The following is a 20,206-nucleotide window of genomic DNA, read 5'->3' as shown; positions in this document are numbered from 1 at the left end:
TATATGACAATAAAACAAAGTTTTGTTGCGTTTTTTTTAAAGTGTGAATTGGGGGTGCGGCAACCCGGTTGGGACATGGAAGGGGGTGCGCAGGAAAAAAGTTTGGGAACCGCTGTTTTAAAGTTAAATGGGCTACCTCCGTTTTATCAGGGTGTTTTTAAGTCTTGGGCCATTTTTAATTGTAAAAGGTGGCCACAGTCTTCCTTTCTGTACTGGTTGTTGAGAGAACCTTTGATTCACAGTGCAAAGCTGGACATTAGCAGCAGTGGTACCCCTGGCCTGATGGGGGCGCTGCTGAAGGCACAAGTCCTGGACGCAGTGGGGCCGACGCTGAGCGATGTCCCGGCCCTGGGCTCTTTGCTGGTGCTGCATTCTGTCCGGGTGGCTAGGAGGCTCCTTGAGCTGTGGAACCAGAGGCTGACAGGGGAGAAAAGTAGCCGCCTCACAGACTACAGCCAGAGAGAAGTGGAGCCAGACCCTGCAGACCCCTTCCACAAGATCTACCTGAGCCCAGGGCTAGGGGAACTCACCGCCCCCTTGCTCGCTACAACATGCCCCGAAGCATTGACATTGCACGAAGCAGATAAGAAGACTATGTATTTTAACTGTGTGAAGGGCATAAACAGGTCCAGATTGTGCAACAAGCTGGAGGATTTTATACAAACCTCCCCTCAAGAAACGGACTGCCGACTTCCAGTGGAGAATTTTACACGGTGCTGTCGCCTCCAATGCTTTTATTTCTGTTATTAACCCCACTGTTTTGAGCAAGTGCCTCTTCTGTGAGCTTAGAGAGACTATTTATCATGTTTTTACTGAGTGGAAGAGACTTGCAAGTTTCTTCTCTCTTTTAACATTGGTTTTCAGTCTTCTCAATGTGGTTTTTACAGAAAAGTTTTTATTATGAGAGCTGCCTTGAAGAAAGCAGAAAAAGAAAAGTGGCAGCTCCTCAACTATCTTTGGGGGGGAAGCCAAAATGGCAATTTATTTAAGTAGGAAGACCAGAATGAAGAACAAGGAGGGGCAGGAGGGCAAAGAAGTGTCTCGGGTGAACATCAGGGCCAGACTAGAGTTCCGTTTTTATAAACACATTGGAGATGTAGACGATGATGTTGTGTGCTCAGTTGTCAACAATAAATCCTGTTTATCCTGCTCCTGTTTTTATGGCATAAACTGTATTTTATAAAACAAATAAAGGCATCCCGTGACTTTCAGCACATCGGCATTTTATTTGTCTTGAATTGGAAAACGTTTTCATCTAAAAAATTGGAAGTCTTGAGCTTGTGCATCGTGATTGTGAACGTCTGATAGTCCGTTCGATATTTTGCTGACTTGTTAATGTGGTATTTTATAAGTGTTGTGGTATGTAGGCTTTGTGGTGTTAGTGCACATTAAAGGGGTTTGGGTATTTGTTTGTGGGTAGTTTGCGCTACACGCAGAAACGAAGCTCATGTTAGGAGGGTTAGGAGGGAGAGTGCTGAAGGACCGGTAGAGGCGGGCAGTGGGGGGGCATGGAGGGTTGTGAGGAGCAGCTTGTCCCTCAGCTGCAAAGGAAGAAGAAAGGAAAAGGTGGAAACTTGCAAGCTAAAAAAGCTGCAATAAAAGCTCAAGGTGCTGACGTATCAGACTCTAGTGAGGAGGAGGACTCTGGGTCCTGCATGGATGAGGACTCTCCTGCTGAAAGTGCGTCCCCTGAATGCAGAGCTAGCAGGAACTTTACAGTGTGGAGAATATAAAGGCTTCTAAAGGCGTAAGATGTTGTTTGAAGTGAAGTGTTTTTTTTAATCTAAAAAATTGGAAGAAGTCTTGAGCTTGTGGAGTGTGATAGTCCGTTCGACATTTTGCTGACTTGTTAATGTGGTATTTTATAAGTGTTGTCGTATGTAGGGTTTGTGGTGTTATTGCACATTAAAGTTGTTCAGGTATTTGTTTGTGGGTAGATTGAGCTACATGCCGACATGAAGCTCACGGAGCTAACGAGACAGCACGGCTTCAAGATACCGCCGCACTTCTCGTGCTCGGTGGAAGACTGCAGCCTGGCGGTGGGCGAGATGGTCGGCCACAGCAACGTGAAGTCTGCAGGGCGGATGAACGGGGCTGTGGTCATATCTGTTGGCAGCGTGGAAGACGCAGAACTCGTCATGGAGAACGGGATCGAACGACCACTTCTTTCCTGTTTTGGTCACGGTGTCAAACGTTCCTCTGGTGGAAGGTTGCTCCTGAATACCCTCCTGGTTGTGGACAGGATCCAGGTGCGTGATCCAGAACAGCTGCGCATCCTCAAGGTCCACGCCCCGTTGTCATGGCCACCGGAAAAACATCAACACCGAGAAGGATAAGACAACAACATAACACAAAACACCCTGATCACGGCGCAGCCGCCGTGACAAGATTAGCTGGAGAAGGAGCAGGCAGAAGCCTCCTGTGAAGTTTGATGGTCATATGAGACCAGACAGGGGGGCTTCTCTATTTGCGAAATATTATCCTTTACTTTATTTCACTTTAACTTTAATTGGTTATTACCTCTGTTAGTTATTAAATTCTTTGGCATTTTTAAACTCTAGTCAGTTGACTTTTTATGACGTCTTAGATGTCTCAGAAGGGGCGAGAAGCGTAGTGGTCCTTGATTAGAGGTTCAGAACTTTACATTTGATTACAGAACAGATGACCAATGGCAGATATCTCTGTTTAGAGTATATTGTACACTACAAGGACTCCAATTAGCTTATAATAATGCCATAAGAATATTACTGAAGAGACCGAGATGGTGTACTGCCAGTGAAATGTTTGTGGCTGCGGGAGTTGATACTTTCCAATCTCTCTTAATCTGCTGGGTTAATATAAAATCATCTTGGGTTTATCAAACATGAAGTTTAGTACTACATGCGACCAGTCCCTGCTGTGGAGTCATTGTTACAGCTGTCTATTCATAAGTTATTTGTTTATGTACTTCAGATTTTGTATGTTTTGGGGTTTTTTTTCAATTTAATGCTTTGTACCTGGACCTTGTGTCAGGAAGGTGGGTAAGCAGGACTCAAACGCAGACTTCAAAAACAAATGACTTTAATGGTCAAAGGCCAAGGGGGCAAAACGCAGGAACTCACAGCGTTGAAGATTTCACAATGAACAATGACACCACAAGAGACACACATGGCTTAAATACACTAGGGAGGTGCCGGTGATTGGACACAGGTGGAAACAATCAGACAATCACAGGGGATGACAGGACAAGGCGGCAAGTGACGTTACCCAGGAACACAAGAGGCAGAAAATTACAAAATAAAACAGGAAACAAACCCAAACCGTCACACAAAAATAAAATTTGATTGATTGATTAATATGGTAATATGTTCTTTAACTTTGTGACATAAAAATTGAGATTATACCCTAATTAGTGTAAGCGACATGGGTGTGTGATCAGGAAATAATTCAGTTCAACACGTTCTGGGTTTTCTTCATAACTTTTTATCACAGTCACGTTCTCACAGCAACCCCGTGCCTCCGCTGTCCATTTCTTCTTCTCTCCCTCACTTTTCCCTCTCACCTCCAGACGCCGAACAGCACAACTAGTGTTCAGATTTTGTAACCCTAAATATGTGTATAGAAGATGACACAATTTCACTCTTACATTAGGACCCAATATCTAAATGTCAATCTATTGATTCATCCATAGAGGCAACGAGCGCACCTCGCTGAGCTCTTTCAGATATCTATCTGCAACACCACAAGTTCAAAAGAGCTCTGGACCCCAGAGTCCAGACCAGCTCAGGTACCCCTCACCTGATCTACCTGCATCTACATCCACATGAACCAACATCAGCTGTGTGACATCCTGTAAACTGAACTATCTGGTGAGCAAAGAGAAAGTTTCTCTACCAGGAGGAGACTCTGCCTCCTACAGAGAACACAGAGACACTGAGGAACCAGGACTGGACAAGAACCTGAAGCCAAACCCAGGATAAGGAGGTTCAGTGAATGTGGTGTAGAAGGTGTGGAGGTGGATCAGTGTGTCAGAGGAAACTCTGTAGAAGGACAGTGAGCCAGAAGGACAGTCCACATACACTGCTACTCTACCAGAGGAGGAGGAGGAGGAGGAGGTGATGGGTGTTTCTGTCTTATTGTGACAGACATAGTAACCTTCATCAGAGCATCTCAGACTACAGGATTGATAATTCCATCCAAACCTACAGTCGTTACTGTTTCCTTTCCTCCCAATTCCTTTGTAACTCACTGATACATTAACGTTTCCACTCCATTCAACCTCCCAGTAACAGTGACCAGTCAGACCAGTTCTACACAGCAGCTGAGGATAGAAATCAAATCTGTCTGGATGATCAGGATATGACTGAACCTCATCTCCCACGTATGTCAACTTCCTGTTGTTGTCAGACAGTTTGAGTTTTCTGTTTACTGTATTCGTGTCGAGTGTGAGTTCACAGGAATCTGATGAGAGAACGAGACACCATACCGCAGTTATTAATCATGTGTTCATCTATTGACACTTTGATGATGACATCACAGAGGGGAATTAGGGTTGTCACAGTTTGAATCAGGAATCAAATTCAAAGCACACTTACACTTCCTCACCCCTGGTCTGAACCAATGGACTCCAGCAGGCTCCACCCTGAAAGGAGGAGGGGGGTCAAACAGCATTGAGACATGGGCATTACATACACAGAGCTTTGTTATTCATGTTCCCATGGACCACCTTTACTTCTTGTACTGCAGTGGAGCTTCTACTTATATGTCGATGACCACAGCTCATTATGTTCACTTATTCATGATCTATTATTATCAGTATTGTACTGAATATCTGTGTCTCTAGCTGCTAAATGCTCCTCTATGTTCTCCAGCTGGTCTCTGACAGCGTGTCTGCTGTTTGCTGCTCAGCAGGTAGTGAACTGTGGCTTCATCACAGCTTGTTGGATGAAAACAGCTGCTGCTGGAAACACTCAGACTGAACCAAACAGAAAATGAGACAAAAACTAGAAGCTAAAAGAGGCTAACCAGATGTATAGAGTTGCAGAGATGGACCCTGTGGGTTCATCTCCACCACGCAACTCTTCAACATCACACAGTCAGCTGATCAGTGGTCCGTGTAGAAGTATTGATTGTTGGATGTTTTGGTCCTGACAAGCGACTCTTGAAGTAAAGGAGAAAGCAGCCTGAAATCCCAACAGTACCACGGACCCTTTGATGGAGGAGGTCGGGGGAGTGGTTGAAGGTACAAAGGGTCACTTCCCGTCTCCTAGCAACAGTATTGACGGTCTTTTAATCATAGTGTCTGGACAAAAGGACAGCACGCACTGGAGGCAGACGACGAGCATCTAAACCAGCGGGCCCCAAACCTTTTTTACCTTACAGATTGTTTTCAGAGCCCAACAACCTACAGTTTGACAACGTTGACTCAATTATCAATTCACCATGATGACCGTCAACATGCCAGGATTCACCACTGTCTTCTGTACTAATGTGGAAACAAGACAAGGCTCCAGAGAAACAAGCCTTTCATCACCTTCCCTGTGTAAGCTCATTCTGGCTACTGTTCCCTCACTATTTCAGTCTGTATTGATACTTCAGTCTGTATTGATGGTCTGATATGGGACACAAACTGTTTGATGAGTCATTTTAACCAGGCCCACAGTGTGACAGAGAAAAGGTTTCCAGTTCTACCCTGTCTACCAGACTGATGGTCTGTGGCTGCAGCAGGCCTTCTCATACCTGAGAGTCTCCAGTCTCCAGTGTGGATTCTGAAGTCCAGCAGACAGCAGCTTCATTCCTGAGTCTCCTGGATGATTAAAGCTCAGGTCCAGCTCTCTCAGATGGGAGGGGTTGGAGCTCAGAGCTGAGGCTAGAGAGGTCCAGCCTTCCTCTGTGATCCCACATCCTGACAGCCTGCAAACACACAAAACAACACACATGTCACATGTGGGACATCATCAGGGAGCTGTGAGGGGTGGAAGGTCACTGCAGTACTGAGATACTGAGGGGTCACATCAACATTGTTACTGAGTGGTTTCCAATCACAACCAAACACCCACTAATGTTATTAATGACTAACTAGGGTTGGATACCGAGAACAGGTGCCATATTGGTACCAGTTCCTATACGTCCGGTACCGGTATCTACGAAACGCAACGCAGACTTCGGTGCTTGCTTTCGATGCCTGAGCCGATTGAAAAACTTTATTTACACTACTTTGATGACACCATCCCCGCAACAGCTAACGATAGCGTACCGCTTGTGCAGCTACAGTAGCTACCTCTATTTATATTTATTTAAGTCAGTGTTTCCCTTCGTTATTAAAATCTGCAAGTTTCCACCCCGATGGACACAGGCAGACACGTGCGCACACACAGGTGAGCACGCACCCACCAGCGATCACAGCGTGAGTCCACAACGACCCTCCTCTCCCCTAACGGTTCAGGCACCGTTTAGGCACCGCTGTTGTTTTAAAAGTAGCGGGTTCGGACCGGTATGGGAAAAAAAAAAAACGATACTCACCCCTGCTGAAAGCTATATATGTGTTATATATATTTATAACATTATATTGAAATTAAACATACTTTTTGGTATCACTATTTGGTAAATATGTATTCAGTTTAAATCATGCAAGCAGAAAGAACCTTGAATTAAGTCAGAAATGTACCATTGTTGAAAATAAAAAAAACAAGTGGATCCTGACCTGAGAGTCTCCAGTTCACAGTGTGGACTCTCCAGTCCAGCTAACAGCAGCTTTACTCCTGAATCCTGTAGATTGTTGTTACTCAAATCCAGCTCTCTTAGACTAGTAGACTGGGAGCTGAGAACTGATGACAGAGCTACACAGCTTCTCTCTGAGAGGTTACAGCCACTTAGTCTTAAGAAACAACAGTGGAGAAAATATGAATGGTAAGTAGAAAAGATGGCAGCATATTTAAGTTATGATGCATCAATGTAATTCTCTGTACTTACAAAGCTTTGTTAGAGGCTTTGACCACTGGTAGCAGCCTCAGAAGAGCCTTCTCCGAAGTTGAGTATTTCTTCAAGTCAAACTCTACCAGATCTTTTTCTGAGGACAATAAGATGAAGACCAAAGCTGACCACTGAGCAGGAGACAGTTTATGTGTGGAGAGACGTCCTGAAGAAAGGGACTGTTGGATCTCCTCCACTAAAGAACCATCATTCAGTTCATTCAGACAGTGGAACAGATTGATGGTTTTCTCCGGTGACACATTCTTATTGATCTTCTTCTTGATGTACTTTACTGTTCTCCAATTGTTCTGTGAGCAATCTCCTGTTTGTGTCAGAAGACCTCGTAGGAAAGTCTGATTGGTCTCCAGGGAAAGACCCAGGAGGAAGCGGAGGAACAAATCCAGGTGTCCATTAGGACTCTCTAAGGCCTTGTCCACAGCACTCCGGTAGAGACGTTTTGGTTTAGATTTGGCTCTAAAGACTTTAGACAACAAGCCGGTGGTTTGTTCTTTTGGCAGCAGATTGACACCAGAACTGATGAAGGTGAGATGGACATGAAGAGCAGCCAGAAACTCCTGAACACTCAGATGAACGAAGCAGAACACCTTGTCCTGGAACAGTCCTCTCTCCTCTCTAAAGATCTGAGTGAACACTCCTGAGTACACTGAGGCTGCTCTGATATCAATGCCACACTCTGTCAGGTCGGATTCATAGAAGATCAGGTTGCCTTTCAGAAGCTGATCAAAGGCCAGTTTTCCTAGAGACTCAATCATCTTCTTGCTCTCTGGACTGCAGTGTGGATCCGTCTCAGCTCCACCATCGTACTTGACCTTCACTTTGGATTGAACCACCAGGAAGTGGATGTACATCTCAGTCAGGGTCTTTGGCAGCTTCCCTCCCTCACTGGTCTTCAACACCTCCTCCAGAACTGTAGCAGTGATCCAGCAGAAGACTGGGATGTGGCACATGATATGGAGACTTTGTGAGGTCTTGACGTGAGAGATGATCCTGCTGGCCTGCTCCTCATCTCTGAACCTCTTCCTGAAGTACTCCTCCTTCTGGGGGTCAGTGAACCCTCTGACCTCTGTCACCATGCCAACACACTCAGGAGGGATCTGATTGGCTGCTGCAGGTCGTGTGGTTATCCAGAGGCGAGCAGAGGGAAGCAGCTTTCCCCTGATGAGGTTTGTGAGGAGCACGTCCACTGAGGAGGACTCTGTGACATCAGACAGGATCTCATTGTTTTGAAAGTCCAGAGGAAGTCGACACTCATCCAGGCCGTCAAAGATGAACACAACCTGGAACTCTTCAAACCTGCAGATTCCTGCTGCTTTGGTTTCACCGAAGAAGTGATGAATAAGTTCCACCAAGCTGTACTTCTTCTCTCTCAGCACGTTCAGCTCTCTAAAGGTGAATGGAAATGTGAACTGTATGTCCTGGTTGTCTTTGTTTTCAGCCCAGTCCAGAGTGAATTTCTGTGTTAAGACTGTTTTCCCAATGCCAGCCACTCCCGTAGTCATCACTGTCCTGATTGGTTCCTCTCTTCCAGCTGAGGCTTTAAAGAGGTCTTCTTGTCTGATGATACATTCTGGTCTGGCTGGTTTCCTGGATGTTCTTTCAATCTGTCTGATCTCATGTTCTTTATTGACCTCTGCAGTCCCTCCCTCTGTGATGTAGAGCTCTGTGTAGATCTCATTCAGAAGGGTTGTGTTTCCTGCTTTAGCGATCCCCTCAAACACACACTGAAACTTCTTCTTCAGGTTAGATTTGAGTTCACGCTGACAATTTGGAGCATGAAGTTCTGAATAAAGACAACAAAGAAGATCAATGAGTCAAAAAACAAATTCCAACATGTCGTTTCCTCAAAGAATGGCTCTATGAATATATTCTGGTCCATCTCTTGAGACATTAGTGAAGGTTTTGAGAAGTAAGTCTAGAGAAATCCTCTTACTTCTCTGCAGACGGTCGGCCAGCTCCTCCTGCTTCATTCTCCTCAGGAAGTGCACTGAGATCTCCACAAATGCCTCTCTGCTCCTCCGCTGCTCTTCATCCTCCCTCTGCTTTTCTAAGCATTCTGGGTAATCTAAACTCACAACCTTCTGGATCTTCTTCAGCTCGTCCTTCACAAAAGTGAGGATCTTCTCCTCCAGCAGCTGGAACAGAATATTCTATGAATGACACAAACTAAAACCATGGAAGCCAACATCAGGTCCATGTTGGACAGAATGACAATCCGTTGGTCTACACAGTGCAGTATGGAGATGATTGTGAACTGATGAATGTAAAAGCAGTTGTACATGTACACACCATGAATATGGAGTCCAGGTGTGTTTGATGCTGCTGGGCTGACTGACCTGTGGGAACCTCTGAGCTCTCCTGATCCTCTCTGTGGAGGAACCATGAACCATCAGCTCACATGGTGTTTGTACCATCAACACCAGTACAATAATTAGTTAAAGATATTTGTTGCTGCCATGATTGATCATTATGAAATCCTCAGAGTGAGAGTTAGCTATCAGTTTCATCGGTTTTTAGTACTTACTTTGAGTCATAAAAACAGCATCTCCAGACCTCTGCATATGATACAACGTCTTGTGAAACTACTCCAAACCTCTTCAGTCCATCCTATGACCTGAAGAACCCCTAGAGATCTTCTGAAACTGGTCTTTGGACGTTTTCACAGAGTCTACTGAAAATACTCACTAAACCTGTGCATGGAGTCCAGAGACACTACATTACAGGTCATTTGGCTGCCAAAGCGCCTTACATTTGGCCCAGGGAGCAATTAGGGGTTAGGATCTTGCTCAGGGACACTTCGACATGGGACATGGAGCAGCCGGGGCTCGAACCACCAACCTTGCTGTTCCTGACCTGTAGAGACCACGTCAGCTAGTCCACAAAACACTGAATTTATTCTAATCACATGATCAGACCCAAGTCATCTGTCTCCAGAAATCTGCAGCTATCCTCTCCCGATCCACTCTGTGGGGCAATTAGCTCACATATTTGTTTGCGTGTGTCGACCCATTTTTCTAGGCTTGCGTCGCTTTCGATGCAAGCCTCCCGCAGCACACGAGGCTGCGATTGGTCTGCTAACTACATCCTTTACGAGTCTCACATTTCCGCTTTCATAGCCCGATACCGCCATTATTAAAGAATGTTTACAGAGAACAGATCAGATTGAAGAACTTTTGTCGGAAGAAATGCGTAAATATGACCGCTTATACAAACAAGTTGGATTCATGGAGGGAGATCTCCGCAAACCTCGGTTTGCCGGTTGAGGGGAACAAAGTTGTGGGTGAAAATATGGGACAAATGTGTCCGTGATGAAAAGCAGCAGTGGCGATGCACGGGGCAAAAAGTCTATGATAAATAAATAACCAACGACTTCCACACACAAAGACGTGACTCTCTAGGTCGTCTTCAACAAAACACGTTACTCCGCTAGATAGATTTTAAGGTACTTCTCCTCACCTACAAGGCACTTGCTGGTGAGGCACTGTTGTATCTTAAAGAGCTTGTAACACCTTATTGCCCTACAAGGCAGCTGCACTCCATAGATGCTGGGTTACTTGTTGTTCCTATGGTTTTAAAAAGTAGGCTGGGGGCCAGAGCATTCAGTTATCAAGCTCCTCTTTTGTGGAACCAGGTTCCACTTTCAGTCCAGGGGGCAGATTCGGTCAGCTCGTTTAAAGTAAAACTTAAAACTTTCCTCTTTGATTCTGCCTATAGTTAGGGCTGGCTCAGGTTAGCCCGGACCAGCCCTTAGTTAAGCTGCTATAGGCTTAGAATGCCAGGGGAATTCTTAGGACACACCAAGCTCCTCTCTCACGCTCTCGTTCTACCATAATTCACCTTTTATTAATGCACATGACTAATTCAGATTCTTTCCGGGAGTTTTTTTTTGTGCTTTCTCCCCTAGCAGGTCTCTGTAGATCGTGGTTCCTTCGGGACACTGGTCCTGACACCTACCGTGGCCCTGCTGCGGCCATCATCATCATCATTATTATTTTAGATATTAATCATATTACTGTACTCGTAAACCAACATTACCCTCTCCTTAAGTCTCTGTGCTCTCCCTCCCCTCAGGCCTCTGTGGGTGGTGGTTCTATCTGATGGTGGTTGCCCCTGCAGTGGTCCTGCTGTGCGCCTGGCTTACTACTCACAGTTACTTGAATCATTTCTGTCATAGGAATTGCATATATTATATATTGTTCATTCTGTACACATGGCATCCATTGTAGTCTGTCCATCCCAGGAGTGGGATCCCTCCTCTGACGTTCTCCCTCAGGTTTCTTCCCCTTTTTCCCTCTTGAAAGGGTTTTTTCATTTTTTGGGGAGTTTTTCCTGTGCCGATGGTGGGTTTTGGGACAGAGGATGTTGTATGTGTACAGACTGTAAAGCCCTCTGAGGCAAATTTGTAATTTGCGATTATGGGCTATACAAAATAAAATGAATTGCATTGAATGTTTATTTCCCAACAAGAGGGGAAAATATCTTGGATCTGGTCTACACTCACAAAGGAGCGTACAAGGCCTCACCCCTACCCCACATAGGGCTCTCTGACCACATCACTGTCATGCTAATGTCAGCATACAGACCAAGAGTGAGAGTCTCTAGACCGTTTCTGAAGCAGGTGCAGGTGTGGCCAGAGGGGGCCTCCTGTGATGATGGGACTCATTAAAAATAATCAATCAAGCAGGCCTGTGGCTGCAGCAACAAAAACTTAGCACAGGGGCCCCTCAAGGCTGTGTGCTCACAGTCCACTGCCCTTCACCTTGCTGACCCACGACAGCACTTATTACAAGTTTGTAGACAACACAACTCTGGTGGGTCTCATCACCAAAGATGATGACACCCACTACATTTTTCATCCCCATTATACAGTATGTTTGGTACATTTCGAGGAATTGACAATTAAGCTGACTTTGACACCTGAGAATGTTTACAGTTAATGATTAACACTTAAACACATACAGACTGGTTAGATAAAGATAATACATTCTGTCATGATATTGAAACAATGCCCAACCATTTCTGTAATTCATAAATGAGGATCTGAGAAGTTTTCCATCTGTTTTAAGAACTTACTCTGGGTCATTAGAATGGTGGTCTTCTTTGAAGTTAACCAGGTGATGTTGAGACTGATCACTCTTCATGGACACACAGATGGGTTCAGGAGACTTTTCTCTCTGCTGATGTGCACTGAAAGAAACACTGAGATTACATCATCACATTATCATTTAATCATGAACCATCAGCTCATGGTGTCCGTCCTCCCAGGAATCAGGAAACATTTATATTTATAAATATATCAGACATAGCAGCAGACAGTTATGGTACGTTCACACCAAAAGCAAAGCGAATTTGCTTCGCGTAAAGGCTGGCGCATGCTTCTGCGTCTTTACGCACCGTTGTATCGACGCACTCGTTTCAATTCATGGTTCTAAAGGTCTTGCGTGTGTTGCAGAGCAATTCACCGCCAGAACAACAGGTGGAGTAACGTGTTTTGTTGAAGACGACCTAGAGAGTCACGTCTTTATTGCCCCGTGCATCGAAACTGCTGCTTTTCATTACTGATGGGACAACCGACTCTATTATGCGAGTCGTTCAACCGGACGGTCGTTGGTTGGCCTACCGAGTTAATAGATTCGGTCACCGGTTCGCAACGGGGGGGGGCGGGGCCCCATACGCCTGAATCGGTGGATCGTGGATCGGTTGATCACAAACAGGCAGAGACCGTGTGATTACAGAGTCATGCAGTAGCCTGCAGTTATGTTCTCCTTCAGTAGCTGGTGCGGCCTCATGACAGCCCGTAACAAACATTTTAGCCTACTCAACATAACTACCAAGATGACGTGTATTTGTATGTGATGTCGGCTAATGTAGCCTATGAATTTCTTTACACAAACATCTAAGATGCGCGAGAAATAAAGGCTCAATGATCGGTTGACAGCGCAAACTTGCCGAGACACCGCTTGATTACAGATTCGACGGTGCACGGTTACATTCGGTCTCGTTCAGCAGCTTGGTGTGCGGCCTCCTCGTTTCACACGGTCTCGGTCGCCACGGTCTCTTCGGGTCATTTACATAGCGTGCACCGCATTTGTTAACGAGTAGGCTACACACGATTTCAAGTTGTTTTTACATGCTGCATTTATCGTTATCATAGCCGTTTATCAGACTCTTGATACAGATGTGTGTCTGACAACAGACTGTTGGACTTCTAGGAATACGACAAGGTTCATGGCTGTCACCTGCCACTACATTGATGAAAGCTTCAAGCTCGATTCAACATTGCTTGACTGTTTTGCTCTGACTGAAAGACACACAGCTGACAATCTGGCATCAGAGCTTGTGAGGATTGCTGCAGAAGGGGACATAACAGGGAAGGTGGTGGCCTGCGTCTCAGACAATGCCAGCAACATAAGAGCGGCCATCAATGCAGTTGGCTGGAAGTATGTGCCCTGCTTTGCCCATACTATTAACCTAATAGTAAAACAAGCGTTGACGCCATTTCAAGATGTTGTCGCAAAAGGAAAAGCAATCGTAGAGTATGTCCACCGCAGCACAGTGACATCAGAAAGGCTACGTGCCACTCAACTACAAATGGGGCTCGAACCGCTAAAAATGAAGCAAGATGTCACAACTAGGTGGAATTCCACTTTTTACATGCTACAGCGTGTACTTGACCGGAAGGATGCCATAATTTCAACTCTGGCATTGGTGAACCCCAACCTCACAACCCTTACAAGATTTGTGACTGCATCAAAAGTCATTTTAATGGCAAGGGGTCTACACAGAGTAGTGCAACGCATTCATGGAGGCCTATCCACTCCAGGTCGTGCTGTGGACATGGTAAATGTGCTGTTGTCAGAGATTCCAGGTTTCACAGGATAGAGCATTTTACCCTGCTGCCTGAGGCTACACTGGTTGATCCACGGTTCAAGCAACGGGCCTTCCACCATCCAATGGCTGCTGATGAAGCCTCCAAAAGTGTAGTTGGGGTGATGAGAGGGATGCCCAGTGGGCAGGTGGATGCTCCACAAGAAGAGGGTGCCAGCGCAGAAGATCCTCCTTCTAGCCAGGCATTATTTTGGGAGGACTTTGACAGAAGAGTGGCTGTGGCTGTCACTGCTAGAAACCCCACATCAGATGCCTTAATGGAGATGAGGGGCTATTTGGCAGAACCGCTCATCTCCAGGAGTGAGGATCCGCTGGCTTGGTGGAAGACCAGGCAAATGGTCTATGAGGGTCTTACTGCAGTTGTGAAGGCCAGACTCTCCATCGTGGCCACTTCTGTTGCATCTGAGAGCGTTTTCTCAAAAACAGGACAGATTGTCACAGAAAGGAGGAACAGGCTTAATCCTGAGACGGTCAGGCAAATTGTATTTTTAAATGCAAACCTACCCTAAACATGCACAATGTGCCTTTGTATATTAATATTTTGTGTGTGTAGTCTTAAACTGCACACTTTGCACTACATGACCTATTGCACTATGCACAGGCTAATTTTAAATAGTTATATTTATTTCCTTGTTCCCCTCTTTATTTACATTTTGTATTGTTGTTTTATATATTTGTGTTACGTTGTTGTTAAAATGACTATTCAACTTTGTTAAATGTAGGCTATCCTATACTGCAGCAGTTCCCAAACTCAAGAATGCCGCGGCCCACTTTGAAATCTGAAAATCTTTTGCGGCCCACCCAAACCTTAATCACAACTCTGATCAAAACATAAACTAGGGATGATTAAATGACCTTAAGAATTTAATTTTGATTCAAAATGTATTGACCGACAATGTATGTTTTGTATACTATTTTCTCCGGAGCTCATGTGCCGTGTTTTCCGCACAATAAGGCGCTTTGTTTCTCCGACGCGCCCTAAAACAAGCTCCATATCTCACACGCTTGAGCGCCGCTCAGCATCTCGCCGTCGTAGACGAGCTTTGGCATGTTTGGCAGAGCACCTTGAGCGCCGTGTACAACCAGTATGGATCAACCGATTAACTAATCTGTTCATTTAAATTGTTTGTGTTTCATCAATTCATGTTTCACATAACTAATGTGCCGCATCATACATATTTTTATATTAATTTCAAACTTTTCAAAATTGAAAATTAAAAACTGTTTATTAATTTTTTGTAAATGACCTCTCGCGGCCCACCTGCAGTACCTTGCGGCCCACACTTTGAGAATCGCTGCTATACTGGACACTTTGTAGGCCTACTATTGCACATTGAATCATGCATATGATAATTGTAAATAGATAGTGAGCCTATATTTTTTCTTATCCTACTTGTTGTCGTTGTGTTTTTGTTAGTGTCATTAAAATGTTCTACATTTTTTGAATGTAGTCTATACTTATGAGTGTGGTCTACCTATACTGCTGAAGAGTTGTTTTGTTTAATTGTTCAAGACGGTTGAGAACTTCTTACATGTCATTAAAATGACTAATCACACTCTACTGAATACAACTAAACACATTATGGTAGACCGTTTATCAATACTTGGTGATGTGTTCAAATCTGTAAGCTTCTCATGATAGAAATATTCCCTGCCTAACCTAATGGGAGTTGTGAATTGGTAGACCTAACCTAGCCTACCTAACTTGCCGTTAATTTTCATTCGGCAAGAGTTCGTTAACTTCTCAGTTATAGTGCAGGACCGGTCTGACCTCATGACTTAAATACCGTGCACTGCATTATAAACAGTTACAAAATAGCCTACTGCAAAGTGGTGTTTTCTAAACACAAACATTAAATAGCAAAATTATATCACAGCGTTTTATTCGATGCACTTATACATGGCTTATACAATGGCTCTTGGGATTGGCTCTCCACGTTAGTAGTACAGCATTCAGTGATTGAGTCAACAGTCACCGGGAACAATCCGAGTCGCTCTCACGGTCACACCGCAACCGTGCTTCCACAACACTTCAACAACTTAGTTCAACTCGGTTGTTACGGTTCTTTTCTTCTTCGTTTGTTTCTTGGTAGATGACTATCTCTGTAGTATACCGCCACCAACTGTATAGGAGTCTCTTAAGGTTCAGTCGTGCGTGATCAAGGTAGCCCATTTCCTGATTGATTCTACCACCACTCCAGTGGAGGCGCTAATGAGCTAGATTAGCCTACTACACACAGAATAAAACCAGATTACAGACCACGGAGCATACACCGACCGCGCGCTCAAGCCACTGAAGCGCCGGCACGAATGAGTGGTTGAAAACCGGAGTGAGTCGGTTCATTGACGTTTGGCACCCAATTCTCCCGGTTCACGTACACGAATCGGGTTATTTAACCGGCTCTTCGGTCAGTTCGTCAACACTACTTTTCATCGCGCACACGTTTGTCCCGTATTTTCCTCCACAACTTTGTGCACCTCTCGACCGGCAAACCGACGTTTGTGGAGATCTCCCTCCATGAATCCAACTCGCTTCTACAACCCGCTTCTACAACCCGCCAATGACGGCTTGTAAGTGGTCATATTTTTGCATTTCTTCCGAGTTCCAAGTTCTTAAATCTGATCATCCGTCGCTTTCGACCAAAGCCTAGAGAAATGGGTCGATGCACGTAAGGACGCAAGGAGGTGTGAAAAGGGGGTCTTGCGTCTGCGTCGCTCTGAAAACGCAGAAGCATAAACTAGGCTTTACGTGTCTCCGTAAAGACCGTTATCGTTTCCACCATGGCAATAAATAACCACTACTTCTGCTCTTTATTTGTTGTGTGAATTACACAAACGTCGGAACCGCAAACGCGTTGTGTTCGGGTTCATGACATCATCGTTCACCGCACACAGCTTGAATTTCACCGACTCCTCCAGGAAGTGCGACTGGATGACTGCGGCTTCAGGCGGACCAGCAGCCAGTCTGATGACCTGTTGTGTCGGATCGGTGCGTCTCTCGGTTACACACTAACTAAATTACAGGCGTTCAGTCTCAGCCGTGTGTGTGTCTCCGGTGAGCGGCTGTTTAATAAAGTGTAATCACGCTGTGGCAGCAGGACGGCGGTGATGACGAGCCGAGCATCTCAACACTGATTGGCTTTCGCTAGACAGCGTCGGGCGAAAGAGCGATTTATTCGCTTTGCTCGTTTCGCTTTTTCACTTCCCACGCGCCGCGTCTTTTGGTGTGAACGTACCATCAGACAATGGACAACAAGACAGATAAGACGACATAGTGGAAGAAGTGCAAGAGGTGTTATGTGAGATGCATGTAGTAAACATGTTGTAAACATTTGTCTGGTGCTAAAAGCCAGGTCTCAAGTGTTTGATCCTGATGTGCAGAGACAGAAAGATTTAGGGTTTGCAGCTGTGTCTGGAGAAGGGGGTTAACTTGCTCTCACAGACCCTTGATCAAAGAAGCATTGTGTGTTACCCTCATCTTCACCTGAGTTCTTACCTTAACTTGCTTTGTGGCTTCTCGTAAACTGGCACTGACGATGGTCTTCATGTGTATAAAAACTAGCTTTTTTACTGCTCGGAGACGCCTGAAAGAAACCCCTCATCATCAGTCTGAGACCCTCACCTTGCTTCAACAGAGGGACAGTCTTTGAAGATGATAGAAGCATCCAGAGACCCGTTATTCTTCAAGGACACACAAGTGAGTTCAGGGCTTGATCCAGCTCCAGGTCCAGGTCCTGGTCTCTGATGGATCCTGGTCACACATGTAGAACTAGAGTCACTGAATCAAAGACATTGGGACATGGAGAATAGTGCAGGACAGTTGGAGGTGGTCTCACCTCTGAGCTTTGGTCTGGCTGTCAAGTTCCCCACACAGAGAGGCTTCATTGGGAGGGACTCCCTCCTCTCGGTCCTCACCCTGATTCATAGCAGGGTCCACACCTTCACATGTTCACCACAACCTGCACGGAGACACACATGAGTATTATTAAAACTTATTTTGAACCATAATAATCACTGTTGCTTCCTCTGGACAGTCCGAGACTGACTGGCTAAAGGTGTAATTCTTACAGTGGCGCCAAACGTTTCGTTGTCTCAGTACCTGTACATGTGCAATGACAATAAAGTTGAATCTAATCTAAAATACTAACCAGGACTGTACGCTGCTTCCCAAATAACAAGCTGTAAGAATACGTGTTCAAGAATTGGAGCCTGGTCGGGGTTATCAAAAATTCAGACGAACGACTTCTCTCGTTCTGGGAAATGTATTTGTCAGGTCACAGGTCAAGTGTCAGCGCTGCGTTTGCAAAGGCAGGAGCAGTTCAGGCAGCACACAGGCCGGAAGAACAACTCACTAACATCAGCAAGAACATCATGTTTTATAACCCTTGAAAGACAGAGAAGGAAAGATTTCTATTGGCCCTAAACTGGCGTAGAGGAGGACCTTCCACCCCCCGCATCTAAAGATCCGGTCACATCCAATGTCCAGACTCCTGACTTAACGTAAACATCAGCGAACAGAGTGTGTATGTTGAATAGTGTTGGTGTGTCTCTAAACCCCCCTTTGGCTGGTAAATCTGCAAGTTGACCCGCAGACCTTGCATTCCTCAGCCAGGACAGAAACTGACTCCCCATCTTGTCAGACTCGTGTCTGCCTGCCCCTTACCTAACTCTTAAATCAAGACAAGACAGCGAACCCCCAACTAAGCCCATGAAAAGAACTTTTGATTATCGAAGCCCTGGATCAACAGTGACTTGAAAGCTATTTTCAACAAGAACAAGGCAGCTTTTAGGCCAGGAGACAGGGAGGAGCTCAGGAGAGTCCAGCGAGACCTGAGGTGAAGAGTGCAAGGACTCTTACAGGAGGAAGCTGGAGACCAAACTCGCACGCGAGGTGTGGACTGGGGTGAAGAAAATAAGGGGGGGCTCCCTTGGGATGACCAATAAGCTAAACTGCTTCCTTTGTACGGTGTGAGACTCACAAGCTAACGGAAGTGTTACACCATTTTAAATGATCATCCTATAAATCAATCATCTTCCAGCATATGGAGCATTGCTGTTTCTCCCATTGATCTCCATTCAGAGCCTAGAAGTCAGTAAAACACAGACCAATAAGATGACGTGTAGCTGTCCTGATAGGAAACAGTGTGGTTACCATGGTAAGATGGGAAAGCTTTCTTTTGATGGGAATGTTCACTTCACCATGTGATCAGTTAGTAAAAGGTTGACTACAAAGGTGATCAACAAGAGAACAACTGAACACGAAAACACATTCAACCCCTAAAAAGTGACTAAATGTGTTTAAAGCAGATGAAAAAATGAACATGAAGCTTTGTGGACTTGGATTGAATCAGCAGGTGAGAGCAAACAGGCTCTCAGGTGTGCAGAAACAAAGGCCCAGGTGAATTCCCTAGTGCCTGCTGGGTCCTAGTGCCCCTCCGTCTGCTACCTTCCCCTCCTCATCAGTAACAGTCCTCATAGACCCCCGATCAGACTGAGCTCATCTTCATCACAGTGTCATCATTCAGACTAACAGCTGCTTCTCTCTAACTGCTCACACAGTCGCCATCTTGTTTCCCAGCTTTAAACAATCACAGTTCACAACCATCAATGATGTTATTCAACCAATAACAGCTTCACTTACTGAACTTGTAAACATGAGCTTGCTCAGTGTGCAGCTCTCTTTGTCCTCAGCAAGTCTGTGTAAAAAAGGAGCTCCGTGCTTCACTTTAACTTCCATCAGACGGAGTGAAGTGGCGCAGCTTGTTGTCCTTCATCAGAGAGGGTGTGTCCTCACGTCACCATCGAAGTATGCAGTCTGACTGGTTGTTGTTTGGACCAGATAGTTTAGAGGACCCATGCACGCCTGGTCTTCTCATGCATTGTAAGAGTACGTGTTCAAGAATTGGAGCCTGGTCGGGGTTATCAAAAATTCAGCCGAACGACTTCTCTCGTTCTGGGAAATTTATTTGTCAGATCACAGGTCAAGTATCAGCGCTGCGTTTGCAAAGGCAGGAGCAGTTCAGGCAGCACACAGGCCGGAAGAACAACTCACTAACATCAGCAAGAACATCATGTTTTATAACCCTTGAAAGACAGAGAAGGAAAGATTTCTATTGGCCCTAAACTGGCGTAGAGGAGGACCTTCCACCCCCCGCATCTAAAGATCCGGTCACATCCAATGTCCAGACTCCTGACTTAACGTAAACATCATCGAACAGAGCGTGTAATGTTGAATAGTGTTGGTGTGTCTCTAAACCCCCCTTTGGCTGGTAAATCTGCTAGTTGACCCGCAGACCTTACATTCCTCAGCCAGGACAGAAACTAACTCCCCATCCTGTCAGACTCGTGT

At 45.3% G+C, this 20,206-nt stretch overlaps 1 protein-coding gene across 2 annotated transcripts; it reads right to left on the bottom strand.

Annotated features, from left to right (window-relative positions):
* Positions 1-3,043: 3,043 nt before the first annotated feature.
* On the bottom strand, positions 3,044-19,674 carry LOC120829195 (protein NLRC3). 2 transcript variants are annotated; one of them, XM_078093159.1, is made up of 11 exons: positions 19,499-19,674; positions 17,694-17,816; positions 17,480-17,608; positions 12,043-12,156; positions 9,259-9,337; positions 8,903-9,104; positions 6,952-8,752; positions 6,683-6,856; positions 5,719-5,892; positions 4,575-4,621; positions 3,044-4,440 (listed from the first exon to the last, which is right to left on the bottom strand). In XM_078093159.1, the coding sequence occupies exons 2-11, from the start codon at positions 17,780-17,782 to the stop codon at positions 3,893-3,895; spliced, it is 3,357 nt and encodes a 1,118-aa protein (XP_077949285.1). In that variant the 5' UTR covers positions 17,783-17,816; positions 19,499-19,674; the 3' UTR covers positions 3,044-3,892. The 2 variants fall into 2 exon arrangements, with proteins under 2 accessions (XP_077949285.1, XP_040049065.2); XM_040193131.2 differs by having other exon boundaries at positions 12,043-12,168; positions 19,499-19,671.
* Positions 19,675-20,206: the final 532 nt, after the last annotated feature.

Source organism: Gasterosteus aculeatus, chromosome 2, assembly GCF_964276395.1.
Source record: "Gasterosteus aculeatus chromosome 2, fGasAcu3.hap1.1, whole genome shotgun sequence".
Classification (NCBI taxonomy): domain Eukaryota; kingdom Metazoa; phylum Chordata; class Actinopteri; order Perciformes; family Gasterosteidae; genus Gasterosteus; species Gasterosteus aculeatus.
This window is presented reverse-complemented; position numbering and strand designations above follow the sequence as displayed.

Coding starts and splice junctions, on each gene's coding strand:
- LOC120829195 (XM_040193131.2), bottom strand. CDS start 17,782: ATGAATCAGGGTGAGGACCGAGAGGAGGGAGTCCCTCCCAATGAAGCC. Junction 12,169..17,479: donor TGTCCCTCTGTTGAAGCAAG/GTGAGGGTCTCA, acceptor ATGTAATCTCAG/TGTTTCTTTCAGTGCACATC. Junction 5,893..6,682: donor TGTGAACTGGAGACTCTCAG/GTCAGGATCCAC, acceptor GTGTGTTTGCAG/GCTGTCAGGATGTGGGATCA.